This window comes from Grammomys surdaster, unplaced genomic scaffold (genome assembly GCF_004785775.1).
Source record: "Grammomys surdaster isolate TR1022 unplaced genomic scaffold, NIH_TR_1.0 129, whole genome shotgun sequence".
Lineage (NCBI taxonomy): Eukaryota > Metazoa > Chordata > Mammalia > Rodentia > Muridae > Grammomys > Grammomys surdaster.
This window is the reverse complement of record NW_021604587.1, coordinates 21,108,325-21,134,693: the sequence shown is the minus strand read 5'-3', so window position 1 is coordinate 21,134,693 and position 26,369 is coordinate 21,108,325. Positions and strand designations below refer to the sequence as shown.

The window sequence follows — 26,369 nt, the reverse complement described above, 5'->3', positions numbered from 1 at the left end:
CCCCTCCCCTCCCCTCTTCTCTTTTTAAAGACAAGTATCACTAAGCAGACCTGGATAACCTAGGACTTTGGATGGAACAGGTTGGTCTTAACTCACAGAGATCTGCCTGCCTCTGCTCCCTTGGGATTAAAGGCTAGCATACTTCATTTTTTTAAACACAAAATCAGATATTAGATTTTCTTTTTTTCCAACTATATTTTCCTGTTATGTTCATAGCTAGCTTACTATACATTGGATAACTCACAAATTTCTAATTCTACATTCCATCCCAACATTGAAAAAAACTTGCAGGCCAGGTGTGGTGACACACACCTTTAATCCCAACACTTGGGAGTGAGTTTAAGACCAGCCTAGTCTACTGAAAGATCTGTCTCAAAAAACAAACAAAATAAACTGTATTTCAATCCCAAACTCATGTCACATATCAACTGTCTGGCATTCAGCTCTTTTGATACCTAAAATGAATCTCAAACTTAAAATTGAACCTTTACCCAAATATTCATTCTTTGTGCTGTTTTGCCTAACTTAGTAAAAGTCAAATTAATTTTCTTAATATTGGAGCAATTGAAATATCACAGATCCCTAAGTGCAGAGATTACAATCAAGTGCCATCAAGCCCAGAAGCCACGCAAAATAATAAAAAAAGAAAACTACACCTTAAAATGCCTCTATCAGATTGCCTCTAGGCAAGACTGTGGTTACATTTTCTTGATTAATGTTTCATATAGGAGGGCCCAATGTACTGGGGTCACTGCCATCCATGCACAGCAGATCCTGGTTTGTATAAAAAAGCAGGATCAAGCCATAAGGACCAAGTCAGTAAACAGGTTTTCCTCCATAACTTCTGCTTCCTGAAAATTCCTGCTCTGACTTCCTGTAGTGAATGGCAGAGTATGACCTGAAAGTTACACTTTGAAAACAAAGCAGAGGGCTGGAGAGATGGCTCAGTGGTTAAGAGCACTGACTGCACTTCCAGAGGTCCTGAGTTCAAATCCCAGCAACCACATGGTGGCTCACAACCATCTGTAATGAGATCTGATGCCCTCTTCTGGTGTGTCTGAAGACAGCAACAGTGTATTCATATATAATAAATAAATAATATATATTATTTATATACATTCATATATATTATATATAATATATATTCATATATATTATTCATATATAATAAATAAATAATAAATAAATAAATAAATCTTTAAAAATAAATCTTTAAAAAAAAAAAAGCAGAGGCCTGGCTTGTGGAGTTTCAGGGGGAAGTCCCTTAAAAGACTATATGGGGGAGTGATCCCATGATGCTGGTCAGCTGGTACAGAAGAATCAGCTTTCATTAACAGGAGACCAGAGAAATTAGAGTGAAATCTTTGCTTTGCAAGGACAACCCATATTGGTCAGCTGGAGTAGAAGAATAATGAGCCATGATTAAGAAAGAACAGCTCTTTTTTTGTGGCATCTCCTAAGTGGTCAGCCACATCAGGATGAATATATCCTTCCCAGCCATCAGTTGTCAGAAACTCATTGAAGTAGACAATGAAGGCAGACTTTGTACTTTCTATGAGAAGCGCATGGCCAGAGAAGTAGCTGCTGCTGTTTCTGAGAAAAAAAGTAGAAAGGTTATCAATCATCAGTGGGAACAACAAACAAGGTTTTCCCATGAAGGTGTCTTGACCCACAGAAGAGTGGGTTTGCTGTAGAGTACGGGTTGTTATAAACCAAGGGAAACTGGGGAAAGGAAGCCTAAGTCTATTGTGGGACAAACTGTAGATGCCAGTCTGAGCACTCTCAACTTGGGTATTATTATAAGAGAGGGTGGGGATAGAGGCTGAAGGAGAGAGAGGAAGACAAAGATGAGAAAGAGGAGCCTGTGCATGCCAGGGTGTGGATGTGTGCGTGTGCGTGGGGGGGGGGGGATAGGGAAGAGGTGGGGGGGAGAGACAGACAGACAAGACAGACAGACAGAATGAGAGAGAATATTCCTGGACTGACAGATACTACTGTGCTTCAATCACTGGAGCCCAAAAGAGCTCAGAGTCTGAAAGTTTTTCTATATCTTTAAAGATGATGTCCACCAATATGCTGTCAGAGACTCCTTGAACAAAGAATATAAGGAACTCAAGACCAAAGCACCTAAGATTGAGCATCTTGTTACTCCACATGTCCTCCAACACCAATGTCAATGTATTACTCTGAAGAAACAAGAAATACAAGATTTCAGAACATCACAAACTTTAGCCAAGAGAATGAAGGAAGCCAAAGAAATATGACAGAAACAGATTGCCAAGAGATATAGATGTGGGCTGTCTTTTGAGTATCTACTTCTAAATCTGAGTCCAGTAAGAAATAAGTCTTTAAGAATAACAAATAACCCAGGTGTGGTAACACACCCCTTTCCCCTTTAATTCTAGCACTTGTGTGACAGAGGCAGGTGGATCTCTGAATTCAAGGGCAGCCTGGTCTGCTGAATGCGTTCCAGGAGTGCCAGGGCTATGCAGAGAAACCCTGTCTTGAAAAACAAAACAATATCAAAAATAAAATAAAATAAAATAAAATAAATGACTAGACCTTGAAAAAAATGAGGAGGAGGAGGAGGAAGAAAATAGCATCACTGAGGCAAAAATCTTCTGGGAAGTGTTCTCTGAGGGTCAGTACACAGAAGCTGTGGTCCAGAGGGGACCAAGGCTGTACCTCATGTTGGCAGCCAAACTTGGTCATGTGTAAGAGTGATTATGGAGGCATGAAATGGTCAAGGGGAAGAGCTGGGGCTTGGCACTATGAGAGGCCAGTGTAAAGGTGCAGGCTCAGCTGCAGAAAGTTCAGATGCTATGAATGAAGAGGCTATGGAGGAAAGTTAAAGCTTGGTATCATGTGACAGGGTCAGAGTCCCTGAAGAGAGCCCAGGGAGGATACTGGTGAAAGTGCAGACTAGTTGCAGAGAGACTCCAGAATTTTGGAGATGCCAGTTATCATGGAACAACCATCAAAGTCAACAACAGTTGTAAAACGAAGCTGGGCTGAGCCCATGAAACATGCTATGTGAAGAGACAGAGGAATGGAGTTACTCATGGCCTTTGAACACAGAAGATCACTAGTCCCACATGTCTAACACTTGGCTTTACCGCTGGATTTTGGTTTTACTCTGATTTGAATAACTATGCCCTGGTTCTTCCCTTTTGAAATAAAGAATTTAACTTGTTTTTATATTTTACAGGAACCCAGTTATTAGACCTTCGCTATTTTAGACTTTGAACTTTTAAAGTTTTTTAATTTTTAAAAACTGCTGGATTCTTAAAAGTTGGAATGTTCAAACAAGAAAGTGAGAGTTACAGTTTAATAGCAATGTAGTGGTGTCAAGCTGACAAGAAGCCAGCTGTCCTGATTGTTATGTCAACTTAATACAAGCCAGAGTCACACCTGGGAAGAGGAAACTCAGAAAATGCCTTCAAATTCCAAGCCTAAGAGGCATTGTCTTGATTAATGATTGACTTGGAGGGCACAGTTTACTGTAGGTACTGTTACCCCTGGGCAGCTGGTCCTGAGTTGTATAAAGGAGGCAGAGCAAGTCATGAGGAGCAAGCCAACAGGCAGCATTGTTCCAAAGTCTCTGCTTTAGTTCCTTCCTTGAATTACTTCCTTCCATGATAGAGTGTGACCTGAGTTATAGATGAATAAAGCCTTTTCCCCCCAAGTTGTTTTTGGTAATAGTGTTTTATATAGCAATAAAAACATTAACTAAAATACCTTTTAAAAAATGATTTATTTTCATTTTATGTACACTGGTGTTTTGCCTGCATAGATGACTGTGTGAGGGTGTCAGATCCCCTGGAACTTGAGTTACAGACAATAAGCTGGCAAATGGGTGCTAGCAACTGAACCTGAGTCCTCTGGAAGAGCAGCCAGTGCTCTTAACCATCAAGCCATCTCTCCAGCCCAACTAAGAATACAGATACTAATGAAACTTCAAATTACAAAAATTAAAAACAAAATTACTTAAACAAAAATATAATTTACCTGAAGTATCCTATCTTAATTAGGGTTTACACTGCTCTGAAGAGACCATGGCAAGGCAAATTGGGGCTGGCTTAGAGTTTCAGAGGTTCAGTCCATTATCATTATAGCGGGAAGCATGACAGTGTAGGCAAACATAGTGCTGAAGGAGCTTAGAGTTCTACACTTTGATCCAAAGGCAACCTAGAAGAGAATTATCTTCTGGAGGCAGCTAGGAGGAGGCTCTCTTCAACACTGAACAGAGTCTGAACACTAGGAAACCTCAAAGCCTGACTATACAGCAACACACTTCCTCTAACAAGGCCACACCTATTTTAACAAGGACACACCTCTTAATAATGCCATTTCCCATGGGCCAGACATTTTCAAACCACCACATAACCATGAACTATTATAAATTATAAAAAACCTTGAAGTTTATATTAGTTTTGGATGCAAAATACCTGTAAGATAGTTTTTATAATTTCCTGGCCCAATTTCTTGTGCTTTCTTTGTTTCCTATGTGCAGATAAAATTTGATCTTTCTGCTTCCTGATTGTCAGGTAGGCCTCTTGCTCCTGCTGTCAGGCCTTCCTCATCATGTTAGGCTCTATCTCTCTATAAGCCCCCCAAAACCCCTGGCTCCCTATGTCAGAACAGAAAAATTACTACATTTTCCAAGGAATCTTCTTGGACTCAACTAAAGATAAAAACTTTAAAAATCCAAATGCTGCTGCATAGATGGCTCAGTGGTTACAAACACTGGATGCTTCTTCCAGAGAACCCACATTCAATACCCAGCACTTACATTGTGGCTCACAACAATCTGTAACTCCAATTCTAGAGTGTTTGATGCCCTTTTCTATCCTTAACTACCACTGCTCACACATGGTACACATACATGCAGGCAAAACACATATATACATAAAATGATAAAAATCAAATAAAATTTTTAAAAAGGTCTCTAATTATCAACAAGTCAGCATCTACTGTTCTTTGTTGGTGAGAGTTCTTAGATCAATCATAGAGCAGATAGATCTACTCCCGTCTTTGACCACCCCCCCCCCCAGTGGGAGGACCATTTCTTTAACCGATGTGCAACGATAAATAAGAACTGTATGCATTATCTGGAGGTAGTGGTGCTGCCTATAATCCCAGCACTTAGAAGATGGAGATAGGAGGACTGGAGGACTGGGCTACACAGAGAGCTCCAATCTAACTGGGTTGCAAGCTAGAACCAGTTTCTTTCTTTCTTTCTTCCTTTCTTCCTTCCTTTCTTTCTTTCTTTCTTTCTTTCTTTCTTTCTTTCTTTCTTTCTTTCTTTTTTTTTGGTTTTTCGAGACAGGGTTTCTCTGTGTAGCCCTGGCTGTCCTGGAACTCACTCTGTAGACCAGGCTGGCCTCGAATAGACCCAGTTTCAAAAGAGTAGAAAAGTAGTGTATCTTGAAGGTATACAATTTGATGTTTCTATTCATGCTGTGAAGTGACTGTGATTAATATATTGTCCAAATATATTCTCAGCAGATTTCAAGTACAAAACATTAGTATTACTCACCATGTCGATCAGGTTTTGAGATTATATTCCTCTTATGATTAAATTTAAACACTTTAAACATCCCTTGATTCTCTCCCAATGGTAGAAGTGTGGCTCTGAGTCTAGAGGTTCCTGCCTAAGTATTTAGGTTCTTATGCCTCAAGCAAAGAATTGGACCAAAACTAACAGTTTCAGAAAGGGAAAGCACTCTTGAGAAAAGAAAAATAGGTCAGTGAGCTGAGGGGAAAGCCCAAAAAGTGCACCTATCTTCATATAGGACCTGTCTTGCTTATCTACCCCAGACTCTTCCTGAGCATCTTTCTTCCATTTGTTTTATGAAGACCAAGTGGGAAAGGGCTTCCAGTCTTTATTCTTCTGACACATTACCACCCTACTCCTGGTAACCACTATTCTAGATGCCAGCTTTTTAATATTTAGAATCCACATGCTTTCAATTAATAAAAACCCTAACTACAATACATACAATCGCATGTGTTATTTGTGAAATAGTTACCTTAAAACAAAATTTAGTAGAAAAAAAAAAGTCTAACAAGCACCCAAGCTGCTAGCTAGACAATGAAATTGGCAGCATTTCTTATAACTATCAGAAACTCATTAATTTTTCTGACGATGGGTAGTAAAAATCCCAAAGGAAGGGTGGGCATCTATTAACTAAAGGTTCTTTTTGCTAATCCACCATCACAATTCCAGTCTAACATCCCAAGTAGCAGAAGGAGGAAGGATATGGGAAGAGGTAAGGTTGCTGAAAACATAAAAGGGTGCCTCTTCTGGCACCATGTTGGCTCTGGAGCAACAAACAAGGTCTGAGACTGAAGAGGAACACAAAAGCTTTGAGATGAATCAGTAAATGAGGCAGGCCTCACAAGAGTTAGACTTGGTGGGTCCAGAATGAAACACTGGGATGGGCATCAGAACTAGGTGGGTCACTTCTTGGCTTTCAAGTATTTAAGTCAGGTTAAAAATGTCACAGTTCTAAGCCAGATCCATTCCTACAGTGTTGCTCAAAGTAAATCCAAGCAGTCCTGGAGCATATGGTTGGGGAGGCTGAGAGGGGTGTCTCATATGTGTGTGTGTGTGTGTGTGTATACATATATATATGTATATACATGTATATATATATGATCTCTACAGTATGAGTGCCAAGACAGCCAGGGCTACATAGAGAAATCCTGTCTCCAAAATCAAAAACAAAATAAACAAAAAACCCCACAAAGTAGTGGTTCTCAACCTTCCTAATGCTGAGACCCTTTAATATCACTCCTTATTTGTGGTGACCCCCAACCATAACATTATTTTCATTACTACTTCATAACTGTAATTTTGCTACTACTATAAATCATACATAAGGTAAGTATTTTTGGAGATAGAGGATTTTGCCAGAGAGGCTGAAATCCAGAGAACTGCTGGGCTAGAGAGACAGCTTACTGTTAATAGTGCATATTGCATGTGTATTATTAGTTACCTTCCTGTTGCTGTAATAAAATCCCACGAATGTGGCAAATTACAGAAGAATTTATTGGGGCTTAGGATTCCAGAGGGATAAGAGTCCATCATGGCAGGGAAACAGCATGACTCACATCCTTCACTAAAAAAATGCAACAGAGAAAGAACTGGAAGTAGGCTAGACTTTTTCATCTCAAAACCCATCCCTAATTACATACTTTTTTCAGCAAAGCTGTACCACCTAACCCTCCCCAAACAGCACCATCAACTGTGAAGCAAGTGTTCAAATACCTAAGACTACAGGGGACATATCTCACTCAGAGCACATGCTTGGAGGTAGATTCTCTTAATAAAGTAATTTTCTCCTAACAATGCAGCCGATACATCAAATAAATGGACCCACCCACCAATAGCCAATGATAATATTTGGATATATAACAAAAATTAATCTGAAAAGGGGATACCTAAATAGTACTAAGGCACCATCTACTAGAAAGCCTGGGTTTTACTCTGTGAGCAAATACTATTAACACATTTCATCTATCTCTGAGTATTTTGACAGTTCTTTATTAATACATATTTCTCAGTTCTTATTACAGAATTTCCTCTCAAAGAAATCCATTTGGTTTAGTAGATAACGTCTCCAATCTCCTAAGAACTTCCTCACATATTCTATCAAAGTAAAGTACATGTGGAGTTGCATATAACCTGTCTATATGTAAGGAACTTAGCAAAAAAGGAAATTCTTCTAGGTTTCCTGTCACTGGAAGAAAATATAGTATACTAATAAAAAACACTTTTAGCAATTTTTAAATGATTTTACTTTTTTAAAACAAAGGTTTACTATGTGTGTGTCTGTGAGTGTGTGCCATGTGCTTGTAGATATTCTCAGATGCCAAGATGGTATTAGATCCCCTGGAGATGGAATTACAGCTGGTTGTGAGCCTCCCAATGTAGATGCTAGGAACCATACTCTGATCATCTCCAGCTCCCAATTTTACTCTAAAACAAACAAACAAACAAACAAACAAACAAACCTTATAACATTAACATCTTTCACCTGAGAGTTGACAAGTACACATCTCCTTAAATAACAAGTTCTACTTCCAGGTATCTGGATTGGCAGATCAATATCTACCTACCAATTAGGTAGGTAGATGGTGTTTTGTTTTCAAGACAGGGTTTCTCTGTGTAGCCCTGGCTGTCCTTGAACTCACTCTCTACACCAGGCTGGCCTTGAACCTTGAGTCCACCTGCTCTACCCCCACCTCTTGAGTGCTGGGATAAAAGCTTGTGCAGCTGCTGCCGCCACCACCAGCAGGCTTAACTTGAGGATCTTTAATAAGTGATTGTGCAATTAATAGACAAGTGTTCATAGTTCTGAGTGAACAGTATGTAACTGACATATGTAAAACATTTAGAAAGACAGCCATATTAAAATGCTAATATCTACTAGCTAATCATATCAAATTTTGTTTCATAACTATTAGACACTTACAAGAGTATCCTGTGTCTGTTATAATAAATTTATATTCTTAAAGATTACAAAGACTTGATTCACATGCTAAAGATAAGGCAAAGCTCTCTAATCTAGAAAAGAGCCTTTCTAATCTCCCCCTCATAGTAACAGCTTCTTGGCTACCTTTTTTTCTATCACTTTTGGCACACTTACAAAACTGTCAGAAAAAAGTGGGTAACTGAGTCTGTTAAATTTCACTATGTACATTTACAATAAATAAATTCTGTCAAGGCTGCTAAGCTCCTGATATGGCTTGGCTTAGGAATCTTCTTTCTTTCCATGAGTAAAGAAAAATGAGGTTTCTGGCAGTCTGGAATTTAGATAGCTGAGGTATTAGAGTATTAGTGTGTTTAAATAATGGTAGGAGAGATAAAAAGTACTTCACAGACTTTAATCCTGACATAGCTCCTGACGTCAAATAGAAAAAAGGGACCATCTACCTTTAGAAGTTAATGATAGCAGGCTACGATATGACACTAAACCAGGTGGAGCAGCACACAACTAGTTACAGTTATCCAGAAAGTAGAGACATAAGGATCCATCCCTTATTCCCTTAGGAAACCAGCCCGGGCAATATAGCCAAATCCATCCTTAAAAGAAAAAGATATAAGATAAAGATAAAAAGATGCTTCAGTAAGAGCCAAGTCTACCAGAAGAACTTCTCACCTTCACACAGCAAGACTTAATAGGTTCTAAAAATTCTAAAGCCGGGAGGTGGTGGCAATATGCCTTTAGTCCCACCATTTGGGAAGCAGAGGCAGGCAGATTTCTGAGTTCTAGGCCAGCTGGATCTACAATGCTAGTTCTAGGACAGCCAGGACTGCACAAAGAATTCCTGTTTCAAAAAAACAAGGCAAAATAAAAATCTAAATCTTCAAAGAACTGAGCATCCTACCCAAAACCACGATATACAGATGGAGAACCATTTTCTAAATCCAAACTGAACAGAACCAGAGTCAATAAATCCCTGAAAGTAGTAATCTACTTCAAATCAGGTTTTTTTTTTTAATCTTTTAAAAATAAACAGAAAGGTTCAATTTTCCAATTCATTTGTATATGTGAGCCATTCAAACTAGTTTAATAGTTACAAAGTACCATTTAAAGGGGATACACTGAGCCACACTTGGTGGTGCATCCTTTTAGTCCCAGCAATCAGGAGGCAGAAGCAGGTGAATATCTATGAGTTCAACACCAGTCTGATCTACACAAGTTCAAGGCTACACAGTTACTTAGTGATATCCCCTTTTTTTAAAAAAAAAAAAAAAAAAAAGTAACACCTGGTACTGGAGGGATAGCTCAGCGATAAAGACCACACTGTTCTTCCAGAGGATCAGAAATTGATTCCCAATCAGATAGCTCACAACTGCCCGTAACTCCAACTTCAGGGGACTCTACCTATGGCCTTTGCAGGCACCTGCACTAATAAATTTAAAAAAAAAGTGACATTTATCTAAACTTTGATGTACTCGCATAAAAGCTTAAATCTTCATGATGTTTATATTCTAACCTAACCTTAACTACTCTGAAGTTTATTTCCAGATATCAAACTTAAAACATACTTTAAAAAGAGAAAAGAAAACACAAAATACATGTGCAGCATACTCAAGGTTGAAAGTTCCCTAAAAAGAAAGAAAAGGAACCAAGACTGAATAATTATCAATGGCAAAAATCATTAAAGTATTATGTGAATGAACTAAGAAAAAATTTACAACTAAGGCTAATAACAAATCCACTGGTCAATCTTTTTTTTTTTTTTTAAGACAAGTATATAATCTAGCGTTCAAATACTGGACAAAAGTATAAGAGTACTGTGTCCCAATATCTCTGACTGGAACATTCTAACTTCAGCTTTGCAAATGCATACTTGGATAGACCACTACAAAACTTTTACTTACCCATTTCCAATATTAAAAATTGAACTAAAGCATAATACATACTAGATACACAATCAATATGCCAGTGAATTATGTACTCAGTAATAAGCTTTTTTTTTTCAGTTTATATTTTAAGTAATGCCTTCAACCATTATACCTGCACATTTTAGGCAATGATCAATTACAACATGGTTTCATTTTACAGTTGCTTATAAACAACACTAGAAATACTAGTCCACAAAAGTTGCCTATTTATTTATTTTGGTTTTTCAAGGCAGGACTAAACTCAAAGATCTTCTTGCTTCTGTCTCCCCGGTGCAGGGATTAAAAGTGTGAGCTACCATGCCTTTCATAATTCTTTGATTTCTGACATTTGTTTTGTTTTGTTTTGTTTTGTTTTTCGAGACAGAGTTTCTCTGTGTATCCCTGGCTGTCCTGGAACTCACTCTGTAGATCAGGCTGGCCTCGAACTCAGAAATCCGCCTGCCTCTGCCTCCCAAGTGCTGGGATTAAAGGTGTGAGCCACCACTGCCCTGCTGATTTCTGACATCTTAATCCCTTTCTTTTCCACCTTTACCTAAGGAACCATCTCCATGGCCTGTAATAGACTCATGAAGATAACAATTTACAATAAGAATTATACAGTATAGACCCATTATTCCTTTTGGACAGACTGACCTAAAAAGTGAGGAGACTGAATTGAATTATTGAATAAAGAGTCCACCTTTTAACCAGGCATAGTGGTGCAAGCCTTTAATCTCAGCACTCAGGAGACTGATCTCTGAGTTAGAATCTAGCCTGGTCTTGGAGGGAAAAGAAGACAACAACGAGGAAGAAGAAAGAAGAGAGGGAGGAAAGAAGAACAAAACACAAACAAACAAACCCCACACATTTTAAGCTATCCTAAGATTTTACTATAACTCAAATGCATAGTGTAATATAATCACTCAACTCAACTATTAGTCAGGAATTAAGCAGGGAAAAAATAAAATTAACACTCTTAATTTTAAATTTTAAAGTGAAACTGTTCTCCTTACAGAATCAACAAGTTTATGCATGTCCAAAGAATACTAAGTTCATACTATGCGCCATATATGGTGAATTATCTACAAAACTAAAGCTACTGTTTTTGAGGGGTTGAGGGTCTTTCATCTGTTAATGAAAACATTTTTAAAAAATATTTAACCAATATGTTGAAATGTATGCTGTTTACCATCTAAAATGAAAAACCAGATATATCACTACTTAACGGCTTGCAAGGCACTTTGATTCAATTCACCCTTCACCAGAATCCCTTAAATGAAAGCCACAAGTATTTAAATGAAATGATTTAGCAGAGGTAGAGGGATTTGAACTTTCCTTTCAGGAAATAGGAAAAGCTAGGCGACAGACACCTGTAATTCCAGAGCTTAGGAGATGGAGGCAAGAGGATAAAGAACTCAATGTCGGCCTCGGGATTTGAGGCCAGCCTGGGCTACATGTAACCCAGTCTCAAATAAAAGTAGTCTTCAATGACTTTACAAACGAAAGTGAGACATTAAGTATTTATTCACATGTGCTTTTTAAGTAAGACACTTCTAAACCTAGCCCGCTGTGGTGGCGCACGTCTTTAATCTTGGGAGGCAGAGGTGAGCGGATCTGAGTTTAAGGCCAACCTGGTCTACACAGTGAGTTCCAGGCCAGCCAGGGTTACAAGCGAGACCTTGTCTCAAAAATAAAGAGGGAGAAAACTAAACCTGTCAAACTTCGGCAAAGGAACAGCAGCTTGCATAAAGCCTATCAAGTTAAACTACTGAGTAGGAATGTCTTTCCTGCTCAGATTCTAGATCTAAATGGCTTTCTTTGTAAGAAATCTCCAAATCCGGCTCTTGGCCTTAACAACAAAAGCTCTAGCCAATGCTGCAACACACCGACTCCCTCCAGTCTGCACATTGGCTTCAAACTGTCTGGGACAACAGATGAGGTAGTTCGACGCAGACCTGGCAACGCACTGTCTCAACCTCCCAGGAACTGTCTCTTCCCGGTCCGTTGCTAAAGAAAACCCCGAAGCACATGGCAGTCTACACCGTCAAAATCACTCCCGTTCTATTAAAAAATAATAGTAGAAAATGTACCTGTAGAGCGTCTGCGGCACAGCCAACAAGTCACAGCTCGGAACCCGCTCCCTTCTCTTTTCCGTAACACCCCAGCCCTCCCTCCCTTTCCATGTCAACTCCGAGGCTCCGCTGCGAGCGGCGGCTCCCGGAGGGCACAGAGCTCCCCGGAGCGTCGCGCAGGCTCCCGCGAGGCCCGCCCGCGCCAGGCCCGGCTCCGTACCATTCTCCTCACGGGGCGGACTCCGGAAGGGCAGCGGCTCCTCCTCCTCCTCCGCGGCCTGCAGCCATCTATCGGAAAGCGTCTCCGGAGGCGGTGGCACGGGCCACCAAACAAGGACAGCCCCGGGAAACCTTCTCAGAACTAACTCAGCTCCAGCGCTAGCAGCAGAAGTCGAGTCTTTCATAATTGTGCGACCAGCTCCGCCGGGTGACTGGCCACAGGGACGCGCCCGCGCCCGCCTCCGCCGGAGACGGGGCCGCGGCAGCCACGTGACGGGGGCGTCGAGTGCGTCGCGTGGAGGGCGTGTCACGTGAAGGGCGCGCTTACTGTGGCTTACCCCTAAGCCCCGCCCAGTCACCGGCCGCGGAGCGCAGAGCCGCAGATTTCCCTGGTGTTGCCGGCTTCGGCTTCCCCTGCCTGCGTCCGTGAGAATTTGTTCCGCTTTAATGACCGGATTCCTGGGTTCACCAAAAAATAGCTCCCGCGGCCGCGCACGCTTGTCTGTTTCTTTGGCTAGCGCATCGGTCTACGTTGATTATTAGCTATCGTTTCCCACACGTTATCCTTTCTCAGCAAGGGTGCAATCTTTTTATTATTATCACCGCTATTATTAGTGGCTTATTTTATGTTTGTGTTTTGCCTCATGTACGTCTGTGTACCATATGTGTGTCGTGTCCTCAGAAGACCGCGCTAGATCCTCCGGAACTGGAATTTCAGACAATTAGTGTTTTTTGAGTCCTGTGTAGCCCAGGCTCCTGGCCTAAAATGACCTTGAACTATGGATTCTACTTTTAACCCCACAGTGCAGGGATTACCGGCTTTTGCCATCCTGAAAGTTGTTTTTGTTTGGTTGGTTTTTGTTTTGGGGTTTGTTTTTTTTTTTTTTAGACCCGGAGTAGTGGCACATGCCTGTAATCCCAGCACTCAGAAGGCTAAGGCAGGAGGATTGCAGTAAATTCGAGGCTAGCCAGGATTAGAATCTTAAAAACACAAAACCAAATCTGCTTTTGACACATCATCTTTCTGCTCTTACAAATTTAAACGCTCCTCTGCCAGAAGCTCTATTCTGCCTCTATCTCTGCTCTTTTAACTCGGGCTAATCTCGAATCTACTGTAATCCTCCTGCCTTAGCCTTCTGAGTGCTGGGATTACAGGCATGTATCTATCAGTACTGGTCTAAACAAAAGTTCAGGATGGCAAATGTTTGTAATCCCAGAAGGCAGAGACAGGCGAATCTCTGTGAGATACAGGCCAACTTCGAGGTCTGCCAGAGATACATAGTGAGACACTGCACTGTCTCAATAAAACAACTCCCCTCCACTCCAAAAAAAAAGTCAAAACCCCACCAGATTCCCTGATGAATGATTGACACATTTAATTGTTCAATTCGATAAACGTCAACATTAAATCACTACTCTGATCAAGGCAATGAACATGTTCATTAATCCCAAATTCCTGGCACCCTTCCTAAACACTTCCTGTGTGTGTACAGATTGCATCCCTCTAACTCAGTGGTTCTCAGCCTTCCTAACGCTGTGTTGTTTTAACACAGTTCCTCATATTTATGGTGTCCTGTCTCCCCCCCCCCCCACCATAAAATTCTTTTCATTGCTACTTCATAACTGTAATTTTGCTACTGTTATGAATCATAATGTAGGTATCTGATATGCAGGATATCTGATATGCAGCCCACAGGTTGAGAACCAAGATTCACACTGCAGGTGTCTCTAGGTCTCTGTAGGGCATTGGTTCCAGGACTCTCCATACACATAACATACATCTTCAAGTATACATTAAATTAATACATGCAATACCTAACAAAATACAATTGTGTATTTCTTAGAGATTAACAAAATGTTAATCGCACGCCTTTAATCCCAGCACTTGGGAGGCAGAGGCAGGCAGATTTCTGAGTTCGAGGCCAGCCTGGTCTACAGAGTGAGTTCCAGGACAGCCAGGGATACACAGAGAAACCCTGTCTCGAAAAACAAAACAAAAAAGAATAGATTTCCAGCAAATATTTCAGGGATCTTGACTAACATGCTATCATTCAGTAACTATATTTATCTTTTCAATTTCAACTGAGTCTATACATTTTGTGACTTTACTGTCTTTATAATCTAGGTGGTAGGACAAACAAGAAAATCAAAATATAATGAAATGAAAGTACTTTATTTCTTGTGAACTTTATAAGCCTGGTTAAAAAGGAAAAGCTTCCTCCTTCTATATAGACTTTATGTAGACATTTAGAAGAAGGTATGACCCATATTAAAGGTATGTCTTCCTGCCTTAAGATTTAGATTAAAGGTATGAGTCTTCTCACCACAAAATCTGAATTAAAAGCTTGTGTTTAGACAAATGAGCTGGGCAGTGGTAGCATGCCTTTAATCCCAGTACTTGGGAGGCAGAGGCAGGTGATCTCTGAATTTAAGGCCAACCTGGTCTACAGAGCAAGTTCCATGACAACCAGAGCTACACAGAGAAACCCTGTCCTGAAAAACCAAAATAATAATATTAATAATAATTTAAAAAGTAAAAATAAAGCAGTTTAATTCAAGAAACTTTTCAGAAGTTGGCAAAATGGTCAATGGGTAAAGGTGTTGCTGTACAAGCCAAGGGGTCTGAGTTCCATCTCTGGACCATTGTTAAAGTGGGAAGAGAGAATCCTCACACACATACACACTAACAAGAATAAGAAGAATCTTAAAGATGAGCCATCTCCCAACCGGCCCCATATCTTCCTGTACTATAATAATCATAATAATCTTCTTAAAGATGGTGTCCTGAGGGAGGTCCTTAGGTCATTGAGAGGGAGACACTGACTTTAGGTTCCCTGGAATGAGTTCTTGTAAGCTGTAAGCATGAATAGTACAAAGTTAAAAGTAAGATGAATCCATAGCGAAGATAAATGTTACCAATACAGGATTAGCTAGCCTGGATAGTGCCCTCTCTGTTTCTCACCTTCCTCATCTTCTTACCCTATGGTTGACAGTCTCATACTGAGTAGGGCTGACCTCAAGCTCTCAATGGGTACTGTAGAAATGACAGTGTGTGACTCCTGAGGCTTGATCACAAAGAACACTTTGGCTTCCATCTTGCCCTTTTAGATCACTCATTCAGAGAAATCAAATAGCCCTTCAGAAAGTACACATGACAAAGAACTAAGATCCCTGTCAATGGCCTGTGCCTACTTGCCAGCCATATAGCTAAGCCATTGTGGAAGGTTTGGCACCTTCATTAACTCCAAAATTCTCCAACGGGAAATCAGCTAAGCCATTCCCAACATCTTGACCCCAGGGAACTGTTCTTTCAAGCCTCTAATTATTTGGATAATTTATGTAGCAATCTCTAACTGATAAAATTATGGCATGACTAGATCATTATTCCATGATAGAATTCAATTATGACTGGAGGACATTTGGAAATCATCAAGGCAGTTGAATTACAACTGAGTCTTGTGGAAATATACCGAGGAAGGGCATTCCCAGGCAAGAGAACACTCTGAATTAATACAGTAAGAATTTCCCTTTAAGTCGCTCCTACACTGAAAATCCTTCAGTGGCTCTGTTGCCCTCATGAAGAAGTTTGACTGGGTGTAATGATGCACACCTTTAATCCCAGAACTTGGGAGGCAGACACAGAAGGATCTCTGTGAGTTTGAGGCCAGTCAGAACTATGTAGTGGGACCTTGCTTCAATCATACATACATACATACATACGTACGCCCACATACTGTAAATGTTTCATTTCAGACTTGCCTCTGTATACTTCTACTATTCTATGATGTGTCCATTATTACTACAACTTACAAGCTTCTTATTTTGAGAATGTGTGGCTCTCACCACACAGGCAATTTGGGTTAGGGGCCTTTTCTAGAACATTCTCCATTGCATAGTGTGTATTTCCTATTTAAAATTTCTCTTTTTAAAAGATATTTTATCTTTAATTATATGTGCAAGTGAGTGCAATTGTCTGTAGAAGGCACAGGCATGGGCTCCTTCTGGAGCTGTAGTTAAGCTGTAAGCCCCCTGACATGGCTGTTGGTGTTGATGGTCCTTGGGAAGAACAGAGTGCTCTTAGCTGTGAGCATTCCTCCAACTCTAGTTACCAACTTCCTTGTCAGTTTCCCCTAAACATTGAATTGAATGAGGATCTCAACCTTAGCCATCTTCACCAGTGGCTTCACCAGTATCCCAGCCCAGCACTTAATGACATATAGGCATTTGTTTAAAAACAAACAAACTTAAGGACTGGCTGATTTCCCAGGAAATCAGAATTCAGTTCTCACTAACCATATCAGGGGCTCACAATTCTCAGTAACTCCATCAGGGACTCACAATTGTCAGTAACTCCAGCTCCAAGGGAACTAACATGCTTTCTGTCCCCTGAGGGCATATGCTCACACAGAGACAGATAACCACCCATATACATGAAAATAAAAACACTTCCATTATATGTAATCCAATTCATAATTTTGTCCTCCAACTGACATGCAGAACATCATATCAAATTGAAACAAGATGCTGTTCCTAAATCAGGGAGGATGATATGAAGTGAGACACTACAGGGAAATAACATGGAATTCTGTGACAACATAGTGCAAAGTGAATTCATGAGCCATTACACATGGGTACACCAGCCTATCTATTTGAGCTTCCACAGAAACTACACACGACTTTGACTCTCAGAACCGTAACAACAATAATAAATTTTAGGCTCCAAAATGTCAGTCATTAGCTCTGTGATTTCTTCTTTATTTCTAGAATTTAAATTTGTAAGTAAATATATATAATACACGGTGTTGCACTTTCAGCTTATGAACTTTCAGAAGAACATCGGGGATATAGCTATTGCAAAGCAATCATTTCATATTTACTTTTGCAGGGCTGGGACTGCAACCCAGAGCCTCACACAGGCCTGGCAAAGGCTCTATGGATGAGGCACACTGAGGCCTACTATGCGACAGTATTCCCAGGGAAATGTAAACAAATGTCTACTCATCCCAGATAAGGAACCAAAGACAGATCAAAGTAAGGTTACCATCAAAGTCCCATGTGGTGACCCAGTGGGCTTTATTGGGATTACTTACAGGAGGATGGGTGAAAGGTTACTTACAGCAGTAAAAATGCCTTAAAGATAGATAGCTTCATCAAAAAGCCATCCCTGCATGGGTGACGGCTCATGATTTGCAGGCAGCTTAACACGTGGAAGACTGTCTCCTTCAACTACCTCAAGTGGTTTGAACTTGTCTCAATTCAGCTTGTCTAAAAGCATCTCTCAGCAGCCCTTGCAGGTTATAGCTGTTTGGGGAGAAAGTGGTGTAGTGGATATGGTTAGCTTCAGGAACTTACTGAAACCTTTCACCTCAGGTTAGAATACCCTCTTGTTTTGCCTTCTTTTTAACATCCTATATTTTGATGAGCTTTCCTTGATGATAAAAGGTCTTAATCTTAGGAAATTGTTACACAAATAGGTCCACAAGAACCATTTTAACCATTAGCAAAGTTTCATCAGGGAAAAGGCATGAAATTGAGGATCAGGAGGACATTTAATCTCTGGAAATTCAAACCTTTCGGAGGGAGAGGTTGGGTATTGACCATCTTAGGGAGAGGTTGTTCCTGTCTTGGTGGCTAGTTAGCACCAGCAAGCCCCATCAATCCACCATATCTGTAGCTGGTGCACGATGGCCTTACCTGCCCTGACTGAAGCCACAGGCTCTTGGTCCTGCAACCTGATAGCCAATGCTGTGGAAGAGACAGTCATGAATTTGGCTCAACAGAGTCTTATACATGATATGACACTGGTGCTGTCTTGTTAGTGGTGGTGGTGGTGGGTAGTGGTAGTGTTGGTGGTTTTGTTGTGTACCCTGTTGTTGTTGACAGTCCTGGAACTCACTCTGTAGACCAGGCTGGCCTTAAACTCAGATCCACCAGCCTCTGCCTCTCTGCCTCTCTGCCTCTCTGCCTCTCTGCCTCTCTCCCTCTCTCTGCCTCTCTGCCTCTCTCTGCCTCCCCCTGCCTCCCCCGCCTCTCTCTGCCTCTCTGCCTCTCTGCCTCTCTCTGCCTCTCTGCCTCTCTGCGTCTTTCTGCCTCTGCATGCTGGTTTAAAGGCCTGCACCACCATTGCCCACCAAGTTGGTGGGTTTTAAGTTTCAAGCTGCTGCACACTGACATCATTCCTTTAAATTTGTTTCAGTGTCACCCATAGGTGGCCCTCCCAAAGGGCATATTTAATGGATTCTCAGTTGCACTGAAACAGAATGGTGTTCGTGGTTTGGCTAAGAGACCGATTCAGTTCATTGGCTAATCTTTACAAGTATGGATTTTCTGATGTTTTCAAAGCAACATGCTCAGTAAGAACAGCTATCTCTAGTGCACATTGCTGCATTTGGCTGCTTCTGTTAGGGCTGGATTATTTCCTGATGCTGCCATGATGCCTATGAAAGCTAATAAAGTTCCAATTCAAACCTTTCCAGAACATGTCAACAATTTGATACAATAGGAAAGAAGGCATAAACACATTCTATAAGGGCATCGCTCCTCTGTAGGCAAGAGATACATTTCATGATGGCATTCACCAGCTCTGACTCTCCTGTTGAGTCATTGCACTAGTCTGCGATTCTGAAATCTTACAGGAATGCACAAAGGCAGAGCTAGCTGTGACATTTGTGGCCACATACAGACCAGAGCTCCCTCTGCGATTTTTTCTTCCCTTGGGGAACCCAGGCCGTGTGCGCTGAATAAAGAGAAAGGCAGTAGCACTCAGTTCCTCCATGGGCTTGATTAACTGGGTGTGGGAGGGACCACCACTGGCTGTAACCGGAACTGGTACACTGCGCTGCGGCGGCTCATCTAAGTGAAGTTGTTTCCTTCACTCTCCTCCACCTGAGACGCCAGAGCCTTGGAAGAAGCCCGAGTTGTCTTAGTAGATACAGTGACACAAATATGAGCTCAGTCTGGTCACTGATCGGTGTTGTGAATAGTGTGGAGGGAACTGTTGTCTATTTGACGGTGTAGGAAACGGTCGGTTTTGGATACAATAACTGCAGTATCCTTGCTTAAGCAAGAGTTCCAGATTTACTGCTGAAATAATCTGTCTGCTTATGAAAAAAAAAAGTTTTTCTCTTTTTCTTTTTAAAGTATTGAATAATGGGCTTAATTCTAGGTTTGAACTTTAAATTAATAAATTTATTTTTGGTGCTGTGGGTTAACTTTATACACACTAGGGTACATGCTCTGCCGTCAAACTTAAACCTCAACCCAGGAAATACGTTTTAGAAACCAGTAAGTTAAAAGTATTTCAATTTGGCGGCAGCCATCTTCCAGTAAATGCGCCAAAATGACAACACAAAGGGAAAGAGGAGAGGCACTCGGTATATGTTCTCTAGGCCTTTTAGGAAACATGGAGTTGTTCCTTTGGCCACATACATGCGAATCTATAAGAAGGGTGATATTGTAGACATCAAGGGAATCGGAACTGTTCAAAAAGGAATCCCCCATAAGTGTTACCACAGCAAAACTGGAAGAGTCTACAATGTCACCCAGCGTGCCGTGGGCATCATTGTAAACAAGCAAGTTAAGGGCAAGATTCTGACCAAGAGGATCAATGTGCGGATTGAACACATTAAACACTCGAAGAGCAGAGACAGCTTCCTGAATCGGGTGAAGGAGAAACGATCAGAAGAAAAAGGAAGGCAAAGAGAAGGGCACCTGGGTTCAGCTGAAGTGCCAGCCTGCACCACCCAGAGAAACACACTAACAGGAAAGAGCCCGAGCTGCTGGAGCCCATTCCATACGAATTCATGGCCTAGTGTATAAAAGAGAAATAAATGACCCAACTGCAGAGTTTTTCCTTAGGTTAAAAAAAAAAAGTATTTCAATTTGTGAGTGATTACAAATGTCTCTCACTAATCAGGTTTTAAAACGTCAGGTTTTAAAAATATTGCTTCAGAAGTCTTGACAGTATAGAGGTTTATTTTCTTTTTTAAAAAATATGCTGCCGGGCAGTGGTGGCACACACCTTTGAACCCAGCACTTGGGGGGCAGAGGCAGGCAGATTTCTGAGTTTGAGGCCAGCCTGGTCTACAAAGTGAGTTCCAGGACAGCCGGGGCTACACAGAGAAACCCTGTCTCGAAAAACAAAACAAAACAAAAAAAGCAAGGAGGTCTATTTATTTACAAGGTACATAAAACAATTTGTCATAATGAAGCTATTGAAGTACAAGATAAACTAACTCTTAGAGATATAGAAAAATTACTGAACTGAAAAAAAGAGGGGTAGATGGATGAGCAAAAGTGAATTTCATATAAAAAATGAAATAACTAGAAGTGATGCTGTGCATTGAGCTAAATTCTGTGCTACTATAGGGGGAGTGTTCTTGTCCCTCACTGTCAGAAGGCGGCACTGATAATAAAATAAATAAAAAGACACAAGCTTTCCCCACCCACAGGGAGCTGAACTGACAGTGGCTGAGAGACCTTAGGAGAGTTTAATACTCGAGGTGTGGTAATGAGTGGACTGGGGTGAACTACAGGCAGAAAGGACTTCAGGGTAGAGAGAGGAGGCTTCTGGCCATGAGGCCCTCCTGACGATAAATTTTGGCTTCATAGAATTAGCAACAAATTGCGAATGCAAGGTGATCTTAATTTAATGGTGAAAACACATGATCTTTCAATGACCTTCCATTGAGCTGAGAGTCTTGTTTACCCTGAAGCTCTTACAGCGGCAACTGAGGTGATTGTTCTTTTCTCTCTTTTTTATGTATTTTTTTTTCGAGTACAGTGTCAGTATCTTCAGACACATCGGAAGACAGCATCGGATCCCATTACAGATGGTTGTGAGCCACAATGTGGTTGCTGGGAATTGAACTCAGGACCTCAGGAAAAGTAGTCAGTATTATTAACCACTGAGCTGGCTCTCCAGCCTGATTGTTCTTGCCTGTTATCTTAGAGTGGCGTTTAAATGCAGCTCCTCAAGCTGATCAAACTGGATCAGCAAGCACTACATTCACTGAGCTATCTCAACCCTCAGATATTTTTAAAGATTTATTTATTTATTTTATGTAGAGGAGTACACTGTAGCTCTCTTCAGACACACCAGAAGAGGTCATCAGATCCCATTACAGATGGTTGTGAGCCACCATGTGGTTGCTGGGAATTGAACTCAGGAGCTCTGGAAGAGCAACCAGTGCTCCTAACCGCTGAGCCATCTCTCCAGCCCAAATATTTTTAAACTTTTAGAGGTTTACTTTCAGTGCTAGTAAAAGCAGGAGGGTAAAATAACTTAAAAGCAGGAGACTCCTGTCTTTAATCGGCATAGCTAGCATTCATTATATGGTTTCTTCTGGTCCTCTGTCATTAGCTCATTAAGTTCCCGTGCCTCTATTAGCCTAGTGTTACACTAACCTTATTGAACAGAAGAACTGTACAGAGCACAGAAACAGGTACTATTTTATCCCTTCCAGAGTTTGTCCTCAAGCTGTTTGCTGGGCTCCCTTTTGTGACAGAAAGACCAAACTTAGAAACATCCAGAATAGCACAAAAAAGATTATATATTTCATCTTTCACAATATGTTTCCCTACTCTGTTTAATTAGTCAAATTGTTGGACAGTGGGATTATTTCCACATTAATCATCCCTGACCTTTCTCTCCGGATGGGCTTGTCACCGGTATATTTCTAGTCAGCTGAGAAAGGACACTTTATCTCAAAACTGAAAAGAATTGACTCTAAATTCGGACATTAGGGGCAGTGTGGTGCACACCTTTGATCCCAGCACTTGGGAGGCAGCAGCAGGTGGATTTCTTGAGTCTGAGGTCAGCCTGGTCTACAGAAATCTTGTCTCAGAAAAAAAAAAGACACATTTGACTTATGAGCTGGGGAGATAGCTCAGTGGTTAAGAGCATTGGCTAATCTTCCAGAAGACCCGAGTTCAATTCCCAGCACTTACATGGCAACTCACAAATGTCTGTATGTAACTCCAGTTCCAGGTGACCCAACACCCTTACAGGAAATAAATACAGGCAAAACATGAAACAAAAATAATGCTGACATTAAGTAATTCAAATCATACAGAAAGAAAGCCAGTGTATGGAATGTCTGATTAATGTAACATTCTCCATTCCTTGAAGTTTGATAGTCCAGAGTGTTTGGCAGTCAGCACAGAATCTTTTATACAAACAGAGAGTGAACAAACCAGTTTTGCTCTACTTTGGTGGAATTTTTAAAGATACTATTTCAAAAGTATTACCCTCAGTCACAAACAGAAAGCTTAATAAATGCCAACTATAAATTGGAACGTTTTAAATTAATCTTCAGTGCCAGTACCTTGATACTGTTGATGCAAAAACAAAACAAAGCAAAAAATCCAAGCCAAAGCAAAACAAAAAACCAGCTCTCACCTCAAAGCAGATAGATGGTGATTTATTCTGGAGTTCAATAAGAGTGACCATGGTCAGGAACACAGTCTCAGTTGACCCCCAAATCCATGTTCTCACATGGAATCAGTTTCATGAATTTTTTTTTATAGTAACAGAAACAAAGAATGTCATGAATCAAGACACTTTTCAAATACATAACTGGGCACATCGTGTAGGTGGGTTGTTATAATGGGGGAGAGAGAAAACCCTGCTACATACTTTAGATACTAGCGGAGAACATTCTTAGCCCTTTGACTGGTAAAGCAGGGTTTTATTAAGTTAATGGATTCCTAAAGCTTTTATCTGCTAATCATAGGATGTGAGGTCACAGAATGTGAGGTCACAGGCTGTTATGTCCAAGCAGAAGTGGGTGAGGAAAGGCACTTGGGGGCTAAAGATAGCTTGAGATAACTTTTAGTTAGGCTCTGGACTTGCAGCTTCCACTCTCTTCACATCCATGAAGTTCTAATCAGTCAGCCTTTGCAGACAGCTTCTCTCCAGGAATTCTCATTTACAGCACACAGTCTGGCATCTCATAAGTATTCAATATCTATTTCCTGAGTAACTTATGAAAGCAGGTCTTCTTCAACCATATGTGAATATGCTAATTCTACAACTGAAACATTTTATAAACTTTGATTATATTTATACATATCTATGACAAGAGGCTGTGGATAAACCCAGGGCTTTAGGAATGCTACACAAGTGTGCTTTACCACTACTAAACTGTACCTCAGAACCCTCGGTTTTCCTCTTAAAATTATTAGTGCATGTGTATGCAAGTATACACTCGTGTGTGTGTGTGTGTGTGTGTGTGTGTGTAAGAGAGAGAGATGAGATGCATGCACGTGCTACAGTATATGTATGTGTGTATATGTATGTGATGACAAGGATGCACATGTCACTGTGTGTGTGTATGTGTATGTGTGTGTGTGTGTGTGTGTGTGTGTATCTGTGTGTATGTCAGAGGACGATACTGGAGAGTTGGGTTCTTTCTATCTGAACATGGCTTCTAGGGATTGATTTGGGGCTTGTGTTGTTAGATCTTGAGTACCTTTACTCACTGAGCTACCTCCTGGTCCCCCCCCCCTCAGATTAATTTTAAAAGTAAAAAAGCATCTTCCTTAAGTAATTTTGTGTTGGTGGTTGGGGGTGGGGGACAGGAGTGTGGGAAATTATGTCTTTTTGGTTTGGTGTTGACAATCTCCTTCAGGGACTGCATGTGCTAAACATGCTCTCTCCCACCAGTTCACTCCCTTGGCCTTCTCCATAAAGTCTGAAAAGCCTTCTTTCAGTGACAAGATTTTAGAGGAAATCTAAAACAAATTACTAGAGCTAGATGTGGTGGCAGATATCTGTGAGTTTCAGACTAGCCACAGCCACACGGTGAAGGCTTGTCTCAATAAACAAACATAAAATTATCAGTAGCCATACTGAGAATTTTCCCTTCAAATTTAGCAAAGCATCCATGTTAATCATGTTAATTGTAGAACAAAAAGGCAAAAGGCCAAAAATAAAAGCAACATCCCCCATCTCTTGCAGCTGGACCCTAAACTTGACTTGATGACTTGAGATGGCTTATGTAAACAGTTCAAGAGGAATGGTCCCTTGGGGCTGCATCCCAGATGGCCAGTCTCAGGATGCTTGGTGTTTACTACAAGATAAACTCTATTCAAATACATCCCACAAATGGCCCAGAAAGCAAGACCTTTTAAGAGCTCTGTAAGAACCCCATTTTCTCTCAGAGTCATTCTCAGCCTTTCACCAGCCTTAGCCTCCTGAGTGCTAAGGTTAAAGGTGAGTACTACCCTCCCACCCTCAGACCCTGAAAACTTGTTTTAAATGAACCCAGAATAATATCAGAATAGATAGCATTAAGTGTAAAGCCAGATCATCAAGTTTAAACAGACTTACATCTTTACATGTCTATCTCCTGAGTTTTCTCAAAAACATGGATGTGTTAATGTGAATAAATAACAACTCACTATTAGAACTACCAATTAACAATTCAAAAAGAGACAGTGAAAGTTTAAAACCAAGAGCTCAATTTTATGATCCGTCTCGTCTCAAAACCACTCACGGTTGCGCATCCCTCATTTTTAAGCACTTAAGTCTCTGCCTTGAATTGAAATTTATGTATTTTAAATACAGATTAAATTTTTATACAAATGGTATCCAATCTTTCTTTAATTTTCATGAAATAAGTCAGGTGATTTAGGGATAGCTATATCATTAAAATCAGTGTAATCAAAATCAGCAAAATATTATAGCTTACTATAGCATGATGTCTCTAATCCCTCTAAATAAGCCAAAACAATTCATTACACACTTCAATATGCAGCCCCAGCAATAACACTCATTAATATACTGAGAATGATAGGCTCAAGGCCCAGGGATAAATGTGTTTAACAAACCAGAGCTGATACAAACGTGTTAATAGAGAATAGGTATGGACAGAAACTCTGCAGAACAAATGACACCACAGAGTTAGAAGAAAGCATCTGAGGACAGTTTCAGAGCGTGAGTCTATGTTCATCATGGCAGACAGCATGGCAGTAGGCATGCATGGAGTTGGACCAGTGCTGAGAGTTCACATTCTGATCCATGAACAAGAGGCAAAGACCCTAGGGAGGGAGGGGGTTTTTGAAACTTCAAAGCCCATCCAAGTGACACACCTCCTCCAATAAGGCCACACCCCCTAAACCATTCCAAACAGGTTCACCAGCTGGGGACCAAGCATTCAAACAGGAGCCTGTGGGAATCATTCTCAGATCAGCACATTAGAACCCATGCTTTTCTGATGCATTCTACTTTGGGGGTCCTGGGGGGTAAACATTGTTACATTTGATTGACTGATTTTAGTGTTAGGAAGTAAATCAGGGCTCTTACATATCAAACTAAGTCACACACTAATGTTTCACTAGGCTACACTCGCAGCCCCTACTTTCAATTTACTTTGACCTGGGTGACTTGGGACAACCAAAGATGAAACCAGCCAGGCAATGGTGGTGCACGCCTTTAATCCCAGTACTTGGGAGGCAGAGGCAGGCAGATTTCTGAGTTCGAGGCTAGCCTGGTCTACAGAGTGAGTTCCAGGACAGCCAGGGCTGCACAGAGAAACCCTGTCTCGAAAACAAACAAACAAACAAACAAACAAAAAAAGATGAAACCGTAAGACTCTAGATCTCATAAAGATTATAAAAATGGAAATGACCTTAATATAAAATTTAATTCTGATACCCATTTTCTAGCATAACAAGAT

The 26,369-nt window shown here is 40.8% G+C and overlaps 1 protein-coding gene across 2 annotated transcripts in view; it reads right to left on the bottom strand.

Annotated features, from left to right (window-relative positions):
• The window catches only part of Trpm7 (transient receptor potential cation channel subfamily M member 7), an 81,480-nt gene extending 68,577 nt beyond the window's left edge, over positions 1–12,903 (bottom strand). For both annotated transcript variants that reach the window (XM_028756112.1, XM_028756122.1), the window contains exon 1: positions 12,692–12,903. In XM_028756112.1, coding sequence (XP_028611945.1) covers positions 12,692–12,694 — 3 coding nt within the window. In that variant the 5' untranslated portion in view covers positions 12,695–12,903. The remainder of the gene's footprint in view (positions 1–12,691) is intronic.
• Positions 12,904–26,369: the final 13,466 nt, after the last annotated feature.